The 25,179-nt window shown below is 36.2% G+C and overlaps 1 protein-coding gene across 2 annotated transcripts in view; it reads left to right on the plus strand.

The window, feature by feature from the left end:
• The window catches only part of FTO (FTO alpha-ketoglutarate dependent dioxygenase), a 371,139-nt gene that overhangs the window by 82,217 nt on the left and 263,743 nt on the right, over nt 1–25,179 (plus strand). For both annotated transcript variants that reach the window (XM_032424110.1, XM_032424111.1), the window contains exon 2: nt 21,223–21,300. In XM_032424110.1, coding sequence (XP_032280001.1) covers nt 21,223–21,300 — 78 coding nt within the window. The remainder of the gene's footprint in view (nt 1–21,222; nt 21,301–25,179) is intronic.

Genomic DNA, 25,179 nt, shown 5'->3' on the forward strand with positions numbered 1-25,179 from the left:
TCAAGTTCACACAGCTAGTAATTGGCAGAAGCAGGATTTGAACCGGTAAGGTCTAATTTTAGAGCCTGAGCTCTTAACCATTATTTTAAGCTATGCTCTCCTGTCTTTTTCCCTGGTGTTTGGAGGCTACTTAAAGAGATACCTAGTTCCTCTGCAGATAAAATCTGAATAACTAAGTGGAAAGCCTGGTCTTCTGGTTATTACATCTCGGATTGGAGTTGTGTATTTCACAGCATAAATAAATTGCACATGATGGTTAGATTAGGTTGCAAGCCTTAGCGTATTTGTAGGAGAAGAATAACTTTAGATTATTATTCACTTTTTTTTTTAAGATTTTATTTTAGAGAGAGAGAGAGTGCATGCATGTATGCAAGCTAGGGGAGGGAGAGGGACAAGCAGACTCCTGCTGAACCCGAGCCTGCTGTGGGACTGGATCTCTCCACCCTGAGATCACAACCTGAGCCCAAATGAAGAGTCTGAGGCTCAACCAACTGAGCCGCCCAGGCACCCCTATTATTCACTTTCTATCAGAAAAGCCAGCAATGGTAATTTTTCATTAGTGATATAATTGGAAGACGAAACTTGTAAATGAACATATTGAAGTAAGATTATATGCATGCTGACGGAGTTAGAAGAGTTTTATGCAATGCCTTAATCATGAAATTTTGGTAGTAAAGAGTGTGTATTGACTTTCCGGAATCCTGAGAATGGATAAATGAAAACAAAAAGAAAGAACTACTTTGCATTATGCAACTAAAATAGTTATTAAATAACTTATTCTTTCAGGTATTTTTCTTTAACTTTTTATAACTGCAAGGCAAAACTAATAATTGATATAGCTCTGTCAGCTGCTAAGGGATTTTTGTTGTTGTTGTCTTTAAAGTAATATATCAAGTCTTGTATAATTCACTTGTGACTACACGAGGGAAAGTATTTAATGTCTGATTATGCAGCACTTGCTGTGGAAACCGCAGAGAGCCAGAAAGGGACAGTAGAGAGCTAAGGATTATTTAATGGACAGTCACTGAGGTCAGTTACTGATGTCTTTACTGCAACATCATGTACATCTGCTTTCCCATGGCAGGTTGTTTGATCATGGTTTAATGGTTAAAGCTTTGTAAAATTACAAAGAAGTCAGAAATCCTACCGGTCTCAAGTGTTATTATTTCCAATTGGACTGCTAGCAAGAAAGTGTTTAGGTTGATTATACTAATGCTAAGCTGGGCAGGACACAAGGTGAAGTCTCACGGAGCTCTGTCCTCTGACCTTTGAGTAGACTAGTAAGGTATGAAATCTCAAGGTAGAAATTCCTTGAAGTTTGAAATTTGATTGAGGGAATGTGACTTTTTCATCTAAACAGGTGTGGCCAAGAGGAGAGTTGTTCTCTTGGAAATGTAAGAGGTGAATTATTAGGTCCTTGAAGCTAGAATGTTAGGTACAATGGCAGTGAAGGAGTTTTAATTAATCTGTTACCTCTCTTTTGTGGTTTGGAATTGTATTGTCCTTCTTCTTGTATTTGTCTCCAAAATTATGGGCAGTATATGGATTGTGAAGAGTCTTGGGTAAGTGATTATCTCTGTTGGAGGTACTTGGAGGTGGCTCAGGGAAACTGTAGTTGACACGGTAGTTTGTCCAGATGAAGTCAAAAGAGGCTAGAATTATTCTTTCTAAGCCATTGTCCCTGAGTGAAGAACCCAACATTTTATTTTGTTAGAGGTACTTTTTGCTTTGGTAGTAACAGTATATTCTTCACATACGTAAAGTACCCTTTTCCAAAGCTCCAGTCCTTTCTACAGCCACTCCCCAACCTTTATTTCTTTTCAGATCTTGTTTAGCTGATTTTCATCATAGGAATTTTTTTCTTCATGAAACTTTCTTTTCCTTTTGAAACTTGGACTGCATTCTTAAAATTGATGATAGTAAAGGGTGGGAACTTAAGATCAGGTTGGTGAGACAAATAGGTTTTGATACTCAAATTATTGTCTGAAGAGCTAACGTATGTATTTTATATCTGTGGTTTCACTTATGAAAAAAATTCTTATAAAAAGATTTCTTGTCAGGGTAATTTACAAGAACAAGGAATGCTATTGCTAACTTTGTGGAATACTTGGGTATGAATTACCGTGAAAGGTGCTGTCTTAGAGAGGGCATTTTAAAAGCGCTAAAAAGTGTGGTGTTGCAGCTTGATGCAAGAGGTGAACTCTATTAGGAATTGAGTAATTTGTTAGAAAGGTGCTCATAATAAAAAGAAGGAAAGAGAGATGAGAATTCTAACTAATTAACTCGTATAATGCCCAGATTTATTGTCTTTACATGGACACAAAGTATAGATTCTTAGATCTGGAACAGGCAAAGATAAATACCCCAGCAAAAAATGAACAAAAGTCATGAACAGGCATTTCAAAAAGAGCTACTGCAAGGGGCACTTGACATGTGAAAAGTTACTCAACCTGATTAATAATCAAAGAAATGTAAATTAGAGTGAACTTGTTTTCTCATTTATCAACTTGCCAGAGATTGAAACGTTTGATAATAATTGATGTATGTGTGAGTAAATGAAGAAATGGGTATTGTCTGTTAATGGGCGTGAAAGGGATACGGTTTCCCTGGAGGGCAATTTCACAATATGAATCAAGAGTCTTAAAAGAGTATACCTTTTGACCTGGTGAATTCCTGCTAAGAATTTTTATCATAAAGAAATCATCTGTGCCTTCTTGCCAAATGGTGCAGTAAGTTTAAAGCTTATGTATGCCGTCTGCTCCACACACACGGCAGTGATTGCTAACACATTAAAAGAATAAAAGATAAAAAAGAGTCATAGGTGGGCTTATAGGCAAGATATTGTTGTGGACCAGAAAGAGAACTAAACATAAAGGGATAAGCTGGATTGAAGGCACGGTCCTGCAAAGGCTTCGGGTGTGGAAATAAAAAGTAGCAGTTGTGAATTTAGGTCCTGTGGGGTTATGGGGACTAGAAGTTTACTTTTTGAGATGGGCAGAACTAGGTTCACTGCATAAAGCCAGAGGTGGAGGTGAAGTATTTCTCATAAAAGGGAACTCAAAAAGGACCAACGTGTCAGGGGAATAGCTTATGTGGAGCGATGGGTTTTGAGGAGCAGGAGAAGATAGATAAACCTTTAAGAATAGAAACTCAATCAGTCTGATTGATCATGGAGTAATGGGGGGGAGAATGTGGTACTTCAAATCACCATGATATGAGACTTGGCCTTGAACTGGCAGTATAGGGATCCTTGTGGAGGCAACTACAGGATCACTATGGAGGGAAAGGTGAGCACAGATGGAGAGAGAGAGGAAGGGAAAAAAAAAAAGCAAAGACAAAAAAAGCCATCCACTCAGAATTAGCCTTCAAAACAAAATACAAAAAAAAAAAAAAAAAAACTTGAAGAAAGCAAAAGCACTTGTGTTGAATGTTTAATGTAAGTGATGAATCACTGAATTCTACTCCTGAAAACAGTATTACACTGTATGTTAACTAACTAGATTTTAAGTAAAAATTTGAAAAAAAGTATAGCTAACACACTCAACAATGAGAACAAAGAATTATTCCAGATGAGATTAATTTTATAGAAAAGTCAAAGCCTGGAGTGCCTGGCTGGCTCATTCAGTATAGTATGTGACTTTTGATCTTGGGGTCATGAGTTCAAGCCCCACACTGGGCATAGATATGCTCACTAAAACAAAAAAGGAAAGAAAAAAAATGTCAAACCAAAATAAGCATGTTCAGATGTTCAGGAAATTCAAAGGGATAAATAGATGCATCACATTAATAAAAAGGAAAATTTAAAAAGCCCTCAAATATGCATAAATGGAACAGGAACAGCTATATATGAAAAAGAGCCAGTTCTAAATTTTGGAAATGAAAAGTAATGTCACAGAAATAATAAACTCAATAGATAGGGTGAACTTTAGATAGAATTAAAATGAGAATTGGTGAATTTGAGGAGAGCACTAAGGAATTCACCTGGAAGAGACAAAAGATTAAGAAAGGAAGAGAGAGAGAGAGAGAGAGAACGAAAGAGAGAGGGAGAACAAGAGAATGAGAACACACATGCAGACTTGCAGGATATATTGAGAGGTTCCAACATATATCTCTCAGGAGTTCCAGAAAAAGACAATGAAAGTCATGATGGAGAAGCAAAATGTGAAGAGCTAGGAGTTGAGAATTTTCCTTATATAATGAAAGACAATGAAAGATATGAGTCTTCAGATACTTTGAGCAGGACCATCATTTTGAAACTGTAGAATACAAAAAAATCCTTGAGATTTGCCCCTCTCTCCAAATGCAGATTATTTACAAAAGAGTCTTATTAGCAACAGATGCTGGAAGATAGGAGAAAAAAATCTTCGAAGTGCTAAGGGAAGATTATAATTAATTTCAGTTTTAAAAACTGATGAAAAAATATAGGTATTTTCAGTCATAAAAAAGGACGAGGAGAGGAGAGTTATCATCCATGGATTCTCACTAGAACTGTTACAGTTTAGTAAGAACAAAAGTGAATCCAGAAGGAAAGTTTTTAATACAGAAACAGGGTTACCATAGAAATGGATGGAAATTCACTTAATTATTGGTTTCAAATACTACTTTTCTGTTTTAAAATAAATACAAAACTAAAACTCTGGAGAACAATAATGAGAATGTGAGAAAGAAGCAAATCCTGTGTGATCTGGTATTAGGGACTCAAAAGAGGGTACACAACTGGTATTCCTGATTTCTAAGAATGATAAAAAATATGATGCATTTGAGAGCTAACTTAGATGAAATGGATACATAACTTGAAAAATGTGCATTACTTAAATTGCCTCAAGAAGTAGTAGGAAGTTTGAAGTGGTGAAAGAAACTGAATAGTAACCAAGAGTCTTATGCTCCAAATGACAACAGGTCCAGTTTTGCAGGCAAGATACGCCGTATTTCAGTAATCCTCACTTTCCCTCCTCTCTTTTTTCAAAACCAGTTTATTGAGGTATAACTGACATACAAAAAACTGCACGTATTTAAATTAAATGACTTGATAAGTTTTGACATATGTATAGACTTGCTGAATATTACTCATTACCTCCCATAGTTTCTTTGTACCTCTTAGCGATACTTCCCTCCAGCCCTGGCCCCAGTCAACCACTCATCTGCTTTTTGTCACAATTGAATAATTTTCATTTTCTAGAATTTTATATGAATGGACTCCTCCAGTACAGTACCCTTTGTTTTGGCCTGGCTTCTTTCACTCAGCATAGTGGTTTTCAGATTCATCCATGTTGTTGTGTGTATCGGTAATTCATTCTTTTTTATTGCTGAGTAGTGATTTTTGTATCGATACACCACAATTTCTTTTTCTTTTTTTCATTATACTCCAATTTCTTTATTTGTTCACTTGTTGATGGACATTTGGGTTATTTCCAATTATTGGCAATTACAGATAAAGCTGCTTTGAACATTTATGTACATGTGCCGTCATGTTGTAGGTCTGTATCTAACTTTTTCAGAAATTGGCAGATTGTCTTCCAGACTGATTGGACCATTTTATTTTCATGAGAGCAGTGTATTAGAGTTCTAGCTTTGAGGGTTTTAAGAGTAGAAGTTCTTGATGAAGTTTATAATTTTTTTTTCCTTTTACGGATTGTGCTTTTGGTTTCATGTTTAAGAAAACTGCCTTCCCTAACCTAAAGACTTAAAGAATTTATGTTTTCTTCTACCAGTGTTATAGTTTAAATTTTATCTTTATTTTTATAGTTGGGTTTTATATTCATATATTCATTTAGAGTTAATTTCTATTTTTGATACAAGATGTGGATTAAAGTTCTTATTCATTTGTTTTAATATGGGTATCTAATTCTTCAAGAATTATTTGTTGGAAGGATTTTTTTCTTCTTCCACTGAATTAACTTTGAATCTTTCTCAGAATCCATTGACCACAAACAGGTGTGTCTACTTTGGGATTCTGTTTTGTTCCATTTATCTGTTTGTCTACTTTATGCCAGTACCACACTGCCTTGATTTCTGTAGTTTTATATAAGTCTTGGGAGGTAGAGTGAAGTCCTTCAACTTTATTCTTCTTTTGTAAAGTTGTTTGCCGCTTTAGGTCTTTGCATTTCCATATAAATTTTAATTGTGTTAATTTTTACAGAAAAAGCCTACAGGGATCTTGGATTGGGATTACATCATTTTGGGGACAGTTTGACATTTATTGAGTCTCCTGAGCATGAACATAGCATGTCTCCACATTTATTTAGAAATTCTTTAATTTCTTTTAGCATTGTCTTGTTGTTGTTGTTGTTGTTGTTTCTTTTGTGAGTTTGGAAAGCCTTTTGCCAGATATCCCTAAGTAGTTTTTAATTTTTGATGTTATTGTAAGTGATATTTTAAAAAATTTTAGTTTCATTTAGTTGGTTGCAACCTTGTCCTGTAGGTTGTATCCTGCAACCTTGCCGAACTTACTAGTTCTAGTTGCTTTTTTAGTAGAACCTGTATGATTTTCTATACAGGTGCTTATGTTATATGCAAATAAGGACAGTTTTACCTTTTCTTTATTTCTTCCTTGTCTAGATGCCTCTCATTTCTTTTTCTGGCTCTGCTGCACTGGCTAGAACCTTCAGTACAGTCTTGAATAGAGGGATGACAACAGACATGCTTGCCTTTTTCCGGATCATACAGTGAAGTCATTTAGTCTTTTCATTGCTAGGTATGATGTTAGCTGTATGGTTTTCACAGATTCCTTTCTCAGGTTGAGGAAGTTCCCTAGTTTACTGAGTGTGTTTGGCGGGATTGATGTTGGGTATTACCTAATGTTCTTACTGTATCAATTCATATCACCATATGGTTTTTCTTTGTTAGTCATCAGTAAAGCTGATGATTCATAATACGAATTATGTCAATTTTAGACTGTTAAACCTCTGGCGTTTGTGGAATAATACATGATGATGTATTATTTTTTTATGTGTTGTCAGATTCAGTTTGCTATTTTGTTAATAATTTGCATATTCATATTCCTGAGGAATATTAGTCTGTAATTTTATTGTAATAATTCTTGGTTTTGGGAATTTCATTAATTTTTTTGGATGAGTTTGTATAGAATTGATATTTCTTTATGAACTGTTTAATAGAATCGGACAGTGAAGGTTCTGAGGTTAGAGTTTTTTTTTTGTGGGAAGTTTTAAAAATACAAATTCAATTTCATTAGATATGGGGCTATTCAGGTTATCTTCTTCTTGAGAGAACCTTGGTAATCTGTGTCTTTCAGGGAATTTTTCCATTTTGTCCAAGTTCTGGAATTTACTCACTCAAGTTCATAATACCTCCTTATTTACCTTGTAATTGGCATGTTGAGACTTCAGTGTTTTTTTTTTTTTCCTTATCAGTATAGCTAGAGATTTTAAATTTTCTTTTCTCAAAAAACTAGCTTCTGGTTTCTTTGATTTTCTTTACTTCTTGGTTTTCTATGTTATTGATTTCTACTCTGGTATTTTATAATTTTCTTTCCTCTGCTTACTTCAGGTTTCATTTGCTCCTCTTTTTCTATTTTTTTCCAGGTGGAACCTGAGGTCATTGATTTGAAACCATTTTTCTTTTTTTAATATAGGCTTGTAGATATAGCTATATCCCAGAAATTTTGAAAATTTTTTTCATTTTCATTCAATTTAAAATAGTTTCTAATTTCTTGTTTGGCTTCTTTTTTGACCCATGGATTATCTAGAAGTGGGTTATTTAGTTTCCAAATATTTAGGGATTTTCTAGATCTATTTCTGTGATTTATATTTAATTTCATTTTGTTATAGCACCATACACCCCCCCCCCCAGCTTTACTGAGGTATAATTGACATATAACATTGTGTAAGTTTAAGTTGTAAAATGTGATGATTTGATATATGTAAGTATTGCAAAATGATTACCACAATAGGGTTAATTAAAACCTCCATCATCTCACATAATTACTTTTTTTCTTTTTGGTGAGATCATTTAAGATCTGCTCCTTTAGCAACTTTCAGTATTGTTAACTATAGTCGTCATGCTGTACATTACATCCCTAGAACTTACTCGTCCTATAACTAGAAGTTTGTACCCTTTGACCAACATCTCCACATCCCTCCTTCCCCTCCCCCCAGCCCCTGGCAATCACCATTCTGCTTTCTGTTTTATAGTTTGGCTTTTTTAGATTCTACACATAAGTGAGATCATGCAGTATTTGTCTTTTATCTTTCTGACTTAGCATATTGCCCTCAGGGTTTATCCATATTATCCCAAGTGGCAGGATTTCCTTCTTTATCATAGCTGGATAATATTTTATTATATAGATATATCATCTTTATCCATTCATCCATAGATGGACACTTAGGGTGTTTCCATATCTTCGTTATTGTGAATAATGTTGCAGTGAACATGGAAGTGTGGATACCTCTTTAAGATCCTGGTTTTATTTTTTTGGTTTTGGTTTTGTTTTTGTTTTTGGACATGTACCTAGAAGTGGGATTGCTATGGCATATGGTAGTTCTATTTTTAATTTTTTGAGGAACGTCCATATTGTATTCTATAGTGTCTGTACATTCCTGCCAACAGTGCGTAAGGGTCTGGATTCCCTTTTCTCACCAAGACTTGTTATCTCTTCTCTTTTTGATAATATCCATTCTAACAGGTGTGAGGTAATACCTCACTGTGGATTTGATTTGCATTTTCCTGATGATTAGTGATGTTGAGCACCCTTTTTATGTTCCTCTTGGCCATTTGCACGTCTTCCTTGGAAAAATGTCTATTTAGGTTCTCTGCCCTTTTTAAAATCAGATTTTTTTTTTTTTTTATTTTGCTGTTGAGTTGTATGAGTACCTTATATATTTTGGATAATAACTCCTTATCAGAGAGATGGTTTGCAAATATTTTATCCCATTCCATAAGTTGACTTCTTATTTTTTCGTTGTTTCTTTTGCTGTGCAGAAGCTTTTTAGTTCCATATAGTCCCACTCATGTATTTTTGCTTTTGTCGCTTGTGCTTTTCTTGTCATACCCCCAAAATAATTGTGAAGATCAATGTCAAGGAGCTTTTTCCCTAATTTTTCTTCTAGGAGCTTTATGAGTTCAGGTCTTATGTTTAAGTCTTTAATCCATTTTGAGTTAATTTTTATGATTTGTGTAAGGTAGGGGTCCAGTTCCATTCTCTGCATGTGATTATCCAGTTTTCCCAGCACCATTAATTGAAGTAACTATTCTTTGCCCATTGAGTATTCTTGGCTATTTTGTCAAATGTTAATTGACCATATATAGAGAGTTTATTTTTGGGCTGTTGATTCTGTTCCAGTGCTCTCCGTGTCTGTTTTTATGCCAATAAGATAGTGTTTTTATTACTATAGCATTGTAGTATAGTTTGAAATCAGGAAATGTGAGGCCCCAACTTTGTTCTTTCTCAGGATTGCTTTGGCTGTTTTGGGGTCTTTTGTGGTTCATATAAGCTTAGGGTATTTTTTATTGTTGTGAAAAAAGCCATTGGAATTTTTTTAAAAAGATTTTATTTATTTATTTGATAGAGAGAGACACAGCGAGAGAGGGAACACAAGCAGGGGGAGTGGGAGAGGGAGAAGCAGGCTTCCTGCGGAGCAGGGAGCCTGATGCAGGGCTCGATCCCAGGACCCTGGGGTGACAACCTGAACCAAAGCAAGAGATGGATGCTTAACTGACTGTGCCAGCCAGGCACCCCTGCTTCTTCCTTTTGATTTGGATGTCTTTTCTTTCTTTTTCTTGCCTACTTGCTCTGGCTAGGACTTCTATAATATTTTGTTTTAAAAGATTTTTTATGTATTTATTTGACAGAGAGAGGGACAGCGAGAGAGGGAACACAAGCAGGGAGAGTGGGAGAGGGAGAAGCAGGCTTCCCGCTGAGCTGGGAGCCCGATGTGGGGCTCGATCCCAGGACCCTGGGATCATGACCTGAGCCGAAGGCAGATGCTTAATGACTGAGCCACCGAGGTGCCCCTCTAGTAATATTTTGAATAGGAGTTGTGAGACTGGGCACCTTTGTCTTGATTTTAGAAGAAAAGCTTTAAATCTTTCTTCATTGAGTATGATGTTAGCTGTGGGCTTGTCCTCTACGGTCTTTATTATGTTGAGGTACATTTTTATCTATACCAAATGTTTTTAAAAGAGTTTTTTTTTTTTTTTTAATCATGCCAGGGATACTGTATCTTGTCAAATGCTTTTTTTTTTTTAGCATTTGAGATGATCATATGATTTTTATGTTACATTTTATTAATGTGGTCTATTACACTTATTGATTTATGTATACTGAACACCATTGCATACCAGGTATAAATACCACTTGATTATGGTGTATGATCCTTTTAACATGCTGTTGAATTTGGTTTCCTAATATTTTTTTGAGAATTTTTTTACATCTGTATTCATCAAGAATATTGGCCTGTAGTTTTATTGTTGTTGTTGTTGTTGTTTTGTTTTTTCCTGTAGTATCATTACTGGACTCTGGTATCAGGGCAATGCTGGCCTTGTAAAATGAGTTTGGGAGTGTTCCTTCCTCTTTAATTTTTTAGAGAAGTTTGAGCAGGATATTCATTATTTCTTCTTTAAATGTTTGGTAGATTAACCAGTGAAACCATCTGGTCCTGGGCTTTTCTTTGTTGGGAGTTTTTTGATAACTCATTGAATCTTTTTACTTGTTACTGGTGTGTTTAGATTTTCTATTTCTTCATGATTTAGTCTTAGTAGGTGACTGTTTCTAGGAATTTATACATTTCTTCTAGGTTATTCCATTAATTGGTATATAATTGTTCATAGTGCTCTCTTACAATCCTTTCTATTTCTGTGGCATCAGTTGTAGTATCTCCTCTTTCATTTCTGATTTTATTTAGTTGAGTCTTCTCTCTTTTTTCCCTAGTTGGTGAGCTAAAGGTTTGTCAGTTTTGCTTATCTTTAAAAAAAAAAACCTGAGCTCTTAATTTTGTTCTTTTCCATCGTTTTTTTGAACTCCATTTCATTTCTTTCCGTTCTGCTTTTGGTTATTTTCTTCTTTCTGCAAACATGGGCTCAGTTTGTTCTTCTTGTCTAGTTCCTTGAGGTATAAAGTTAGGTTGCTTATTGGAGATCTTTCTGTTTTTTTAACTTAAGCATTTATCACTATAAATTTTCTTCTCAGAATTGCTTTTGCTGTATCCCATAAGTTTTGATATTTTGTTTCCATTTTCATTTGTTTCAAGATATTTTTAAAATTCTGTTTTGATATCTTCTTTGACCTGTTGGTTCAGGAGTGTGTTATTTAATTTGCTCATATTTGTGGATTTTTCAGCTTTCCTTCTGTTACTCGTTTTTAGTTTCATACCATTCTGGTTGAAAAAGATACTTGGTTTCATTTCAGTTTTTCTTTTTGTTTCTTGTTTTTTTGCTTTTTAATTAGGTAAGACTTGTGTTGTTGCCTAACATATGATCTGACCCGGAGAATGTTCTGTTTGTGCTTAAGAAGAATGTGTATTCTACTGCTGTTGGATGGAATGTTTTATGTATGTCTGTTAGGTCCATTGGGTCTAAAGTTTAGTTCAAGTTTAATGTTTTCATATTGGTTTTCTATCAGGATGATTTATCCATTGTTGAGATGGGGTAGTGAATGCCCATACTATTATTATATTGTTGTCTGTTTCTCTCTTCAGATATGTTAGTATTTGTTTAATGTATCCAATGTTGGGTGCTTACATACTTATTGTTCTAGTCCCTTGATGAGTTGACTCCTCTATCATTATGTAATGGCCTTCTTTGTCTCTTGTTAAAGTTGAATTAAAGTCTATTTCATATATGTATAGCTACCCCTTTTCTTTTTTGGTTTCCATCTTGCGTGGACTATCTTTTTCCATCCCTTTACTTTGAGCCTATGTGTGTCTCTTGTAGGCAGTGTATAGTTGGGTCTTTTTAAAAAAAATCTGGTTAGCCACTCTATGTCTTTTGATTGGAGAATTTAATTCATTAACATTTAGAATGATTATGAATAGGAAAGGGCTTACTAATGCCATCTTATCAATTGTGTTTTGGCTGTCTTGCAGTTCCCTTATTCCTTTCTTCCTCTCTTGGTGTTTTCCTTTGTGCATTGATGATTTTTTATAGTGGTGTGTTTTGATTTCCTTCTCTTTGTTTCTGTATCTACTCTAAGGTTTGGCTTTATGGTTTCCGTGAGGCTTCCATAAAAGATTTTATACATATAACAGACTATTTTATGCTGATAACAACTTAACTCCATCTGCATACAAAAATTCTACCCTTTATTTTTTTTAAGATTTTAAGTAATCTCTACACCCATCGTGGGGCTCGAACTCACAACTCTGAGATCAGGAGTTGCATGCTTCAGCAACTGAGCCAGCCAGGTGCTCCAAAAACTCTACCCTTTTATTCTTCCTCTTTTATGTTTTTGATGTCACAATTTGTCTCTTTTTATATTGTGTATACATTAACAAGTTATTGTAGCTATAGTTGTTTTAATGCTTTTGTCCTTTAACCTTTTTACTAGAGATAAGTAGTTAACACATCACAATATTACAGTATAACTCTAATAGAGCTCTGAATTTTACTATGTACTTTACCTCTATGTTGTATATTTTCATCCTTTGAAATAAATAGCATCTTTTCATTTCAGCTTGGAGAATTATTTATTTAGCATTTCTTGCAAGGCATATCTAGTAGGGAGGAACTCACTCAGATTTTGTGTGGGAAAGTCTTTATTTTTCCTTCATTTTTGGAGGACAACTTTGCTAGGTGTAAAGTATTTTTGGTAGTTTTGGTTGGCATTTTTTTTTTCAGCACCTTGAATATATCACCCCACTTTTTCTTGGTTTGTGAGGTTTCTGCTGAGAAATTCATTCATAGCCTTGTCAGAGTTCCTTTACAGGTGACAAGCTTCTCTTGCTACTTTTAAGATTCTCTTTGTCTTTGATTTTTGACAGTTTTATTATAATGTGTCTTCAGTTAGATCTTTTTGAGTTGAATCTGTTTGGGGGTCCTAAAAGCATCGTGAATTTGGATGGCCAAATCCTTCCCCAGATTTGGGCAATTCTCAGACACTATTTTTTGGAATAGGCTTTCAACCTGCTTCTCCTTTTTTTTTCCTCCTTAGACTCCAGTAGTTCATATTCTGCTTCTCTTGATGGTATCTCATAGCTCACGTAGGCTTTCCTCACTCTTTTTTTTTTTTTTTCCCTTGTTCTCCTTTACCTGGGTAGTTTCAGAGGTCCTGTTTTCTCCTTCACAGATTCTTTCTTCTGCTTGATCCATTCTGCTGTCCATACTATCTATTGTATTTTTTATTTCATTCATTGTGTTCTTCAGCTTCATAATTTGTTTGGTTCTATATCATTTCTGTCTCTTTGTTTAACTTCTAGTTTTATTCATGCATTGTTTCCCTAATTTTATGGAATTATCTTTCTGTGTATTCTCATAGCTTATTGAAGTTCCTTCAAATAGCTATTTTGAATTGTTTATTGGCCAAATCACAGATCTCCATTTCCCCAATTTTTTCATATTCCTTGAAGTCTTGCATTGCTGGCTCCTCCAGTCTTTACTGACTGACTTCCAGAGAGAAATACCTTCTGTCAGCCCTACTAGGGATTCTGAGGCTTTTGCAAACCTTCTATGGATATCCCTGTCCCATGCTTTTTGCTCCCTCTTGTGGCAGAATTCTTAAGCTTGTGTGTCTTCTCTCAATCCTGAAAAGCACCAGACTGAGTACTGACAGCTTGCCTTTTGCTTTTATGTCTTCTCTCAATCCTGTTTGTTTCTTTATATTTTAAGTCAATTTGTTATAGGCAGCAGATACTTGGATATTTTTTAAAATGTAACCTGGCAGTCACTTCCTTTTAATTGAGTTGTTTAGACTGTTTATATGTAATGTGATTGTTGATGTGGTTGGGTTTAGTTCTGACATTTTACTATCTACCCTTTGTTCTCCTTTTTTCTCTATTTCTCCCATTTTGGATTGATTTTACATGATTCCATTTTATCTCCCTTGTTGGCTTATTACCTGTAACTCTTTGTTGTTATTTTATGGTTGTTTTAGGGTTTCTAGCATCCATCTTTATCTTAATAGAATATTTCTTTAAGTAGTACTATTGCACTTTAAATGTAGTTTAAGAATTTTATAACAATATACTTCCATTTCTTTTTGACCATTGTGGTATTGTTGTTGTACATTTAACTTCTACATATATTATAAACCCCACAATGTACTATTATTTTTGCTTTAAATAGTTATCTTTCATAAAGATTTAAATAGTGAGGATAAAGTCTTTTATATTTCCAGTGAGTTACTATTTTTGATTCTCTTCATTCCTTTGTGTAAACTCAGATTTCTACCTAGTGTCATTTCTTTCTGCTTGGAGGTCTTTATCATTTCTTACAGTGAAGCTTTGCTGGTATTAAATTATTTTTATTTTTCTGTATATGCAAACATGTTTATTTTGCCTTTGTTTTTGAAAGACATTTTGGCTTGCTATAGAAACCTAGTTGACAAATATTTTTCTCTCAGTTATTTGAAAATGTTTTTTCACTGTCGTCTGGCTAACATTGTTCCAACAAGATATTCCATGTAATGATTTGTTTCTGTGTACATACTATTTCTTTTTCTCTGCTTTTAAGATTTTCTCTTTTCACTGATTTTGAGTAAGCTGATTATATTGTGCTATAGTGTTATTTCCTTATTTTTTTGTGCCTAGGGCTCTGTGAATATGATTTATAGTTTTAATCAAATTTGGAAAATTTTTGGTCAGTTCTTTTTCTTTTTCTCATTCTCTTTGTTATTCTTCGGTGGCTCTAATTACATGTATTATACTGCTTAAAGCCCTCTCACAGCTCACTAATACTCTGTTAATGTTTTTGTTGTTGTTGTTTTTTTAAACCTGTGCTTCCTTTTGGGTAATTTCCACTGATATGTTTTCATGTTCACTGTTCTTTTCTTCAATGATATCTAATCTGCTTTGAATCCTCTCCTGTTTGTATTTCATCTCAGACGTTGAGGTTTCCCTGTCTAGAAGCATAATTTAATTTTCTTTATTTCTTCTGTTTCTCTACTTACCATGTTCAGTCTTTTTGAGCTTATGAATGACAGTTATATCACTTTTTAAATTTTTATTAATTTATTATTTTTTAAAGATTTTATTTAGTTATTTATTTGGTGGGGGTAGGGGTAGGGGAAGAGGGAAAGAATCTTCAAGCAGACTCTGCACTGAGCGTGAAGCCTGATGCAGGGCTAGATATCACGACCTGAGCCGAAATCAAGAACTGGATGCTTAACTGACTGAACCACCCAGGCGCCCTCACTTTTTAAAATGTACTTCTAATTTTGTCATTTGTACCATTTTGGAGCCAGTTTCAATTGATTTTTCTCTCCATTACTTTGCCTTATAGTCTTAGCTAGCTTTCCATGGTTGTAGTTTTTGATTAGAAATAGTTTGATCCTTTCAGTCTTTTTTTTTTTTTTTTAAGATATTATTTATTTATTTGAGAGAGAGAGAGAGAGGAGAGTGCATGAGCAGGAGGAGGGGCAAGCTCAGCAGCGGGCCGGATGCGGAACTTGATCCCAGGACCCCTGGATCATCACCTAAGCCGAACGCAGATGGTTAACTGACTGAGCCACCCAGTAGCCCCTAATCCTTTTAGTCTTGATTTAAGATTTTTTAGGAAAGAGCAGAGGAGCAGTCTAGGGTCATTTTTGTGTTACTACTGAGGCAAAATCCTCCCGAGAATTTTTTCTGATGTTTTGTGGATTATGAGATTATTTACTCTGGCTGAATTTTTGGTCTGCAACAGCGTAGGCTCCCATTATTGGAAACAAAAAGAAATGCTAAGTAAATTTCTTAAAAGAATTTCTTGAAAGCATTGTAGAGCTACCAAAGCAGCCAAGGCTTGGGTGTCCAAAATTAGTGCTATAAACATTTGTTTTAAATTTTAAAAATAGGATTGCTTTTAATTAAAATCACTTAAGATTTTTGTATTTATATGTTCTTTTTAAGTCACAAATTGAACAGTTTTTAAAAGATAAAATTTTTCTAGCCTCTGAGTCGGTGTGGGACTATAGTGGAAATGACCTCGTACTTGGGAAATGAGAATATGAGGTGTGATTTTCTCATGACCAGTCATGTAATCTCTTGCCAGTCACCTTTTGTCTCTGGATGGGCTTTTGTTTCTTCATCTGTTCTAAAATTTTACAATAATTTTTATTTTTATCACCAGTGTAGCTAATTGAGGCATTTTATATATATAAAATTTTATGGAGACCTTTTACATGTTTCTGCTGTAGTTCACCCAGGTAAATTAATATCTGAATTTCTCATGTAGCATTAATTTATGGCATAAAGTGTAATTTGATGGGTTACACATAGATTCTTTTATAGATAATTCATAACTACTAAATAAAACTCTTTACCCAGAATAAGGGAGTAAATAACAGTAAGTGGTTGCCAAAGTGTATTGAGGGTTTTTTATGTGCCAAACCCTGTTCCTAGATCTCTATATGTGTTCATTCATTCACCTCCCATAGAGATAAGAGACTATTCCAAATTGTTTATCTAGATGGGTAGAACTGGCATTAGAACTATCTTTTGGCTTCTTAATTCATGCTTTGTTATGCAGACCCCACCCCCTATTTGAATGTGATTTCCTTAATATCTGCATGGGTTATCATTTGTAAAATGCACTAATATATGTAAGTGATTTTATTTCATCCTCATAGCGCTCTATGAAACAGTGTTTTGCAGACGAGTAAAGTGAAATCCGGAGAGGTCTATTTGAGTGTACCACATGTGGGAAGCGATGAGTCTGGACTCAAATTCTACTCTCTCATCCAAATTCTGTTTATTTTCACCATGCCATTATTTTCAGCGAGCATAGGAAAGTGAATACTGAGTTTCTTGAAGTGGTTGAAGTACTTTTTTTTCCCTTTCATTTAAAGCAAATATGGCATACATGTATATGAAATATTTATTTAGGCTTCTTTTGGCTTAGCTATTTTTTTTACTCATCTTTGTGGCTAATGTTTTGATGTGTCTTCCTCAGGGAGGTTTTACTTACTCACTCAACGCCCTGCTTAAGGACTAGGTCAATTTTCCCACTTACTATTTGAAACCCTCAGAAGATCAGGTGATTGTTTTTACACTAAACATTCATAAGCCTTTATTTGTGGTCATATGTTGAAAAAAATCAGAGAACAAAATTAAATTTTTATCAAACCCGACAAAATACGATTCATAGGTGAAAAATTATGTGGAAAATGAAAAATGGATAAAGAATAAGAGTAGTTAGCAGCATAATCTGATGAGACTGAAGAAAATACATTTTATTTATAGGTGAGATACCCCCTCCTATTATGAGTCATAATCCGGTTAATCTTTTTAATATAATAACTGTACGATTCTCAACCATGTCTCTCTTTGACAAGATTTGCAAGCTCAGATAGAGCTTAACTTTTCACAGGAGTCAGAGGCTTAGGGTTAAAGTTCAACCTCCAACTTTAAACCTTTATGGTTTTGAGTTGCAGTGTGTTTTTTCTTAAGGTCTCGTGTGTATGTTTTCTTTCCTTGCTAGAGCTCTGGAAAGGGGCGTAGTCCTCATGGAAGGGTCTTCATGTCCTCCTCCTACCAGGTGGGGAAGCTTGGGTTTTGCACTCTCTGGCTTCTGTGCGGCATTTGTGAGCAGCCTGACATGTTTGACACCAGTGTGACAGCAAAGAAGTGTGTGAGCTGAGCAGTGTGAGGTAGGGTCCAGCTGTGCGGATTTTATCTGTACATCAGGCCAAGGAGCAGCAGTTAGCCAGATCTGACAGTCAAACACGGGCACCTTCTACCTCCACTCCAGAGTGCATTTTAATGTTGTGTGTTTACCGACTAGTTGGCATTTGACACAAAAGAAGTTGTCAGAGCTGGGTATTTTTTTTTCCCCTTCACTCTTTAGTGTGTTGGTCTATGGTAGTTTCCCCCAGTATACCTTATTGCATATCACAAAAATATACATTTTCTAAAACAAAGTAAGAATCATGGCGTCTGCATTTTTATACTGAATTTTACGTTAAGAATTAGTAGGTAATATGTTTGAGTTAATAATAGGTAATGTGTTGAATAGGCAATATGTTTACATAGTTCAAAAATCAAAACAGTACACCTGGAATGTTTTGAATAGCCTTGTTTCACCCATGTCTCCTTCTAGTCATTTCTCACCTCTACCTCGTAGGTTAACCACATTAATAGTTTGTCACATATCCTTTATGTTTCTGTATGCACATATAAGCAGATATTCTGTCTCTTGTCTTTTACTTCCTAAGATATTCTGGAGAGCTCTATATTTCTCTAACAGGGAAGCTTCCTCATTCTTGTTTACTGTTGCATTGTATCTCATTGTGTGGATGTGCCATGGTTTATTTAACCATTCTCTGTGGATGGACACTTGGATTGTTTCTAATCCTTTTGTTTAGTTGAGATAAAACTTACATTAAAAAAAATTACATACCAAAATACTCATTCTTTTAAAGTGTACAGTTAAGTTGGTTTAGTATGTTTCCAAGCTTTTGTTCTACAAATAGTGATCCAGTGGGTAAACTTGTACATATGTTCTGAACATGGTGCAAGTATATCCATAGAAAAAATACTCAGAAGTAGGAATTGTCAATTACTGCCCATTGGTATTGTACTAATTTGCACTCTTGAGCATGAGAGGACTTTTTCTCTGTAGTTGTGCTCAGAGTGACTTTGCCTTTTTATAAAGCAATTTTAATTCTTAAGAAATATGTGAAGTTCATGAACTACCAGTTTAATATTAATTCCTGATTGATTTCACCAAGGTAGAGATGACCAAAAGTTCTTTTTAAGTTCATAAATATTATTGTTTATAATTGATCTCATTACTTAACTGGTAAAATTGTAGGCTGTGAATGTTGATACACAGAACAGATTACAGATGTATGGTCTTAATTGGAGTGATTTCTGGATCCACATTCTTTCCTGCCATATAGATATAATGATGTTCACAGTATCAAAATTAAAATTTCCAGTGGAAAGAGACCATTTATATTCTCCTTGCTCTGTAGTAGGAACATTCCTGTAGAATTTTATCCTTTTGATACAGCCTTCCAAGTTATAATGTTTTATGCCTGTCTGATACACTGGACTTCAGCTGAGCTGGGAAGTAGGTTGTTTTTATAATGATGTAGTTTAAGTTTTAATTATAAATAGAATTTCAGCCTCCATTGATGCCTGTTGATCTATGGAACAGGTCTGTTGCTGTTTAATCTCATTAAGGTAGAGTATTTAATTCCTTAGAGGTGTTGACCTTTGTGCTCCTTCTTATACACAGATTAGCTTTATAGACTTGCCTGAAGAGGTCTTCAGGTGGTATGTATGTATGTATGTATGTATTTATTTATTTTAAGGTGGTATTTATAAGGTGGAGCCATTTCAAGGTTTGAGTTTTCATGTGCGTTTGAATTATTAAAGGATTTTAATAATGGGTTAAATTTTGTCTGGGGGCATTTAAGTATTCTGTCTATAAAAAGGCCTGGCAAAAGAGTCATAGGAAAATACGAGCTTTCCTGAGGTCAAAGTGACAATTGCGGTATAGATTTTTATTAAATTTGTGATGAAGTGCATAAATGTGTAAGTATATGCACGGAAATATCATTAGTTCTTTCTATTCCCCAAGTAATAGCTAATGTTGAAAACAGATAAGCCACTTAACCGATGATTTATCTAAACTAATGGTTTGTGTTAGTATTCTAGGTTCTTCATAAAGGTAAATTGTTCATAGTTTAACTGGTAAGCCAGTCTTACCATTGTAGATGAGAAAATACCTTGAGTCCAAGCAGAAAGCTTTCATTAAATAAATAGACCAGAATTTTGTCTGAGTAAACTTGAGCGTTTTGCCTCTGTAAGATCAACTGGTTGCTATATTTCTATTCCTTTTTTCTTTATTTACCTTGGATAATTTGCAGAAAGATACAGAAAGATTTAAGTTCTGCCCAAAAGGTGTTTTCTCTGGACTACTCTGATGGGTCTGTGAAAGGGTAGGGAAGGGTGATAGGGTTGCTGTGTCTGGTTGAGCAGGTTGTTGACTGCATAAAGACAGTGTCCATTGGAGCAGGTGGGGGCTAAATTCCAGTTTGTGTTCATCAAGCCATGCGCCATGGACTAGGGCTGCAATGACCCAGAGCAAGGCGTACCATTTTGTAATTCCTACAAAGGTGCTGATAACAGCCTGAATATGCATCTTATTATAGTTTTATTTGAAAATCAGTTGTTTCTGCCTTTTCTGTTTTTTTTTTTCTTTGAGAAATTTTCTGTAGTATATAGATAATTCCTATGTGAGTGTATGTGTATATACACACACATATAATGCCATTTGTATGCCATGTGGTCTCTTTCTCTCTGTCGTGCACGCGTACACACACACACACACACACACCATATATGTTAGGTATTCTTTGGAAAAAAAAAATCCTTCAGAAGGAGGACATCACCTTATATATATTCAATTCTTTATGAAATACCCTATAATATGGGGTCCTCTCTTAGTTACTTTGTTTGAACAGCGTGGTACTGTTTGGGAAGACAGAAATGGCCTCAGTGCTAGCTGTGGATGCTTAAAAATGTTTCTTCATAAAATTGGAAAAGAAGCGAAGATGCTTAACATGGATTTAGTACTTATTCTAGAAATGAAAGATCACTTTAAAAAAAAGTAATACGTAAGTGGATACTGTATCAAATAAATGTTTATAGGATGAATAAATCTTCCAAATATCCTGACATTCTGTAAATGGTACTGTGGTTTGATTTGCTATTTCTAGTGTTTGTGTGATAGAAGGATTCAGAAGCTGCTGTGTCTCAAACACATTATACAGACAGGAAGGTTTGCTCTGGAAAACTGTATAGGGATCTCAAAAGGTGAGTTTAGTGATGAAAAAGACCATGGTGTTAAAGAAACATGTCAAGATTGGTGAATCAAATTGTTTCATGGAATATGAAAGTGAATAAAATCATTATTTCTAAATTAATGCTTTATGCAATGTGTAATTTAAATGTATGTAATTAAATTAATACATTTTATAATAGGCGTTTGGCTAATTTCTATCTCTAAAAGTTTTTATATTCAGGTTGGCCAAGTTTTTCTTGGTATTGTCTTACTGGAAAAATAAGGGATTGTCTTATATTCTGATCACTTTATATTCAGTCACCTATAATCATTATTATTTCTAAACAGAAACTGAGGCTTCTTGAAGAGCTCGAAGATACTTGGCTTCCTTATCTGACCCCCAAGGATGATGAATTCTATCAGCAGGTAAGATCTTTTCATATTTTTATCAATTTGTATTGATTTGTTCTGATCTAAGAAGCAGCTGTGGTCTGGAGAGGTTAAATGAGAAGTGAAATGGTCTGATTTGGTCATCAGTGACTCCTCATCACCCACAGAACATCCCAGTTCCTTCACGATCTGCTTCCTGCTGTGAACCTAGGGCTTTGGCACAGTGGACTGCTTTCTTCATCCCCAAACATTCCATGCTTTCTTCTACTTCCTTGCCTCTGCTCCTTCTGGTTCTTCTGCATAGAATATCCTTTTGCCTCTTACCTTGTTGCCAGATGGCTAATTCTTCAAGACTTCACTTAAACATCCCCTTCTTTGTGAAAGTTTCCTTGATTTACTTTACCTAAAAGTAGACTTGAGCACACTGTGTTCTGTGCTACTTGTACCTTCTAAGTACCTCCATCATGCCTATCACATTGTATTGCGGTTATGGGATTCCATGTCTCTTTCCCTGAAGTAGTCAGTACTCTTTCAATTATAAGTGATAAAAACCCCAACAGACTCACTGTAGCAAAAGAGGAATTTATTTTATTTTATTTTAAGATTTTTTATTTATTTGACAGAGACAGAGATAGCGAGAGCAGGAACACAAGCAGGGGGAGTAGGAGAGGGAGAAGCAGGTTTCCCGCTGAGGAGGGAGCCCGATGTGGGACTCGATCCCAGGACCCTGGGATCATGACCTGAGCCGAAGGCAGATGCTTAACAACTGAGCTGCCCAGGCGCCCAAAAAAGGAATTTATTGACTTTCTTAACTTAGATGTCTAGGAGTACATGGCTGAATCCAACTTCTCAAAAGGTGTCATCTGATCCCTGCTTTTCTCTGTGTCGTGGTTTGGCTCTCCTCTGTGTGACTTCGTGCTGGCTAGGCTCTGACCTGCTAACGTACATGAGAGGAGTCTGACAGCCCAAGGGGTATGTGGTCTTAAGCACGTGGGATTTTAGAAGAAGGTAGCCATTTCTTTTTTTCTGGTTCCATCTGATTTCCCTGGGAGTGATCTTGTTGGCCTGGTTTGAGTCCTGTGCCTATTCCTGAACCAGTCATTGCATTCAGGGGCGTGAGATGCTCCCGTTTGCCCAGCCTCGTTCATGCACCCACTCGTGGAGTTGGGTTCAAATAAGACCATTTCCACTCCAACTGCATGGACTGTGAGCTGGAGATGGATGGTTTCCCCACAGGAAAATTGGAGTCCTATTCCCAGAGAAGGAGGGGAAGGCATTTTGGGCAGGCACTAATACATGTTTATCTGTTCTTCCCTACCAGAATGTAGGCTCTTGGCGATAAGAATGGGGCTCCCTCATCTTTGTTTCTCTGGGACCTCCCATGCAAATGTATATGGCTGATTCTCAGTAACTGCTGAAGGGAGACAGGAAAGAAGATGTTTACGCATCTAGCATCCAGGTCCCTTGACTTCTAGTTCACTCTCAATTCCAGGATGTTATCTGTCATCTCCATTCTCATTAGATCTTCACTGTCTTTCACCGGATCAGTCCTTTTATGGATTGCTCTAGTTTCTCCTCTTTGTCCCTCTTTCTTAATCCTTAGAGCTATGGCACATTTTCTAAGCAAGACATAAATCTGAGCATGTCAGCCCCCTGCTTCAAACCTGGCAGTGGCTGCTCATTGCCTGGCTCTTGCCTTTCTAGTCTTATCTCTCCAACTCTTTCATCTTGTTACCTGCACTGGACTTCGGCAGGACCTCAGACTAGCCAGACAATCTCATGTTTTGGGCCTTCTTGCTACATCCTCTGCTGCCCTGCCTCCTCCCTTTCCTTGGTGAACTCCTGTTACCTGTTAGCCAATGTGTCATCTCTTGTAGGATGCTCCCTGACACCTCTGCACTGCAGAGGCTTGTCTCTGCTCCCTCTTGTGTGCACCCGTAGTACTTTATATGTACCTTCATTATCTCCATGATTTTATTTTTATGCTTGTCTCCCCCATCCTCTGTACTTTGTGTGGCACCTGGCACCTAGTAGGTATTTAATTAATTTGCTTGGATGGATGAGTGAATCAATGCATGCATTTGTTAATTTTAAAAGCAAGTTATATAGTAATGTTTAGTATGCTTTTAATTTTGTTTTTATACACATACACTTCTCCCCAGGGAGGTAGCATCGGGAAAGGCTTGCAGGGTATATACAGAAATATCATATGCCAGCATGGTAGGGTTTTCTAGTTTTCCAAATTGTCTTAAATTAACATGTATTCTTTGGTAATCAGAAAAAAAAAAAAAATCCAAAGGACCCTTAAAACAAACCCACAAAATACGATCAGTTCTTAAATCCTTATTGCTGTTTTTATAGATAGAAGCCATCTGGTACATGATTACACACACTGTTCTAAAGCAGCTTCTGAGCCTTTCGGCTTTGGTATGGTGCAAATAGTAGTAGTACATGAAGAATTAAACACAGAGGTTATCAGCCGCTGTGCTCAGAGCCAGCCCTACACCGGGGGATGAAAGGAAACTCAAAGGCAAACAACAACTATCAAGGCTGCTCTTTTATCTTTCCAAGACCCACAAGTCTGATACCAATATCTAATCACCTTAAGTGCACCTTATAATAAGGGTTAGTGCTTCAACATACCCTTACCTTAGTAAAGGAAATCTATTCTCTTAAAAGATGAAGGGAAAATACTTTTTTAATGACATGAATAAATAGAAAGTTCAGACCCAACGTGGGGTCCTTTCAACAGGCCCTGGCCACAGGAATGCCAGTCCAGCTGCTAGTCACAAAAGCAAGACTTTTTGCAGCTTCCCTGTTGGGTATGTGTGTTTACCCTTACAGTGTGCTGTTCAGTCCTCACAACTCCTTCGTGCATTTATGCCACAAATGTGCATTCACTGCTCTTCTTCAAGCTTGCAGTGTTTGAGGTAGGTATTATCTCCTCTTCTAGAAATTTCTCTTTAGATCCACACTAAGCTCCATATCTGAGCGGCAGAGGTGGTCCAAGCCCACATTTATCTGACTCCGAAGGCCCCTGCTCTTTCTGCTCTGTTGTGCGCCTCCCAGAATACTGTACTCAAATTCAAAACACCTTCAGAGATGTTTTTTGGTTTCATCTGATAAGACCATAGAGAAAAGAAATAAAACAACAACAAATCCGAAGTAGAAAAGTGGAGAGAACTTCTGTAGGTTCACCAGAGAGCACAAGGAAATGAGGAACTATATAGTCCAGAACAAACCCTGGCTTCCAGATCTCTGAGTGCTACCTTTCGTGTCCAGAGAAAATACCTCTCTCCTCAGTACGCCCCCTTGCTTTCCATTACTGTGTACTTTCCACTCTGCTTGCTCATCTCCTTGCTTTACGTGTAGTTGCTCATTTACATCTTACCACAGCCCTCTGAGGCAGGAGGTTTTTTAAAATCCCATTTTAGAGATGAGAAAACTGAGGCACAGAGGGGTTTAAAATTTTGTTCAAGGCTTTTAAGAAACAAGAAGTGTCAAGACCCGGATTTGAGCCCAGGTGGTCTGACTCCTGGATCTGACCCTGAGCATCATCCTACTGTAACTCTTGGTGCTTCTGGTATTGCTCTGCTTTCATCCCCACGATCCTACACCTCTCTCTCGATCCCTGCCCTCCTCTGTGACCTCCAGGGCTCCAGTTCCAACTACCTGCTGGGGGGCTCTGCCTGGAAGTCTTGCAGGGGCATCTAACCCAACACAATCCATATTCATTCATTACTGACTTCACTGAACATGGATACTTAGCTCCCCCGCCCTGTGCAGGTAGTGTTCTAGGCATTAGTAGTGAAAACCAAGAGAAGATTCCTCCTTCTTTGAGTTTATTCTCTTATGAGGTGGGACGGGGGGAGGGAGCAGAAATAAAAAGAAAGCCAGAAAATGAATGTTGGAAGG

This window comes from Phoca vitulina, unplaced genomic scaffold (assembly GCF_004348235.1).
Source record: "Phoca vitulina isolate PV1807 unplaced genomic scaffold, GSC_HSeal_1.0 scaffold30, whole genome shotgun sequence".
NCBI lineage: Eukaryota > Metazoa > Chordata > Mammalia > Carnivora > Phocidae > Phoca > Phoca vitulina.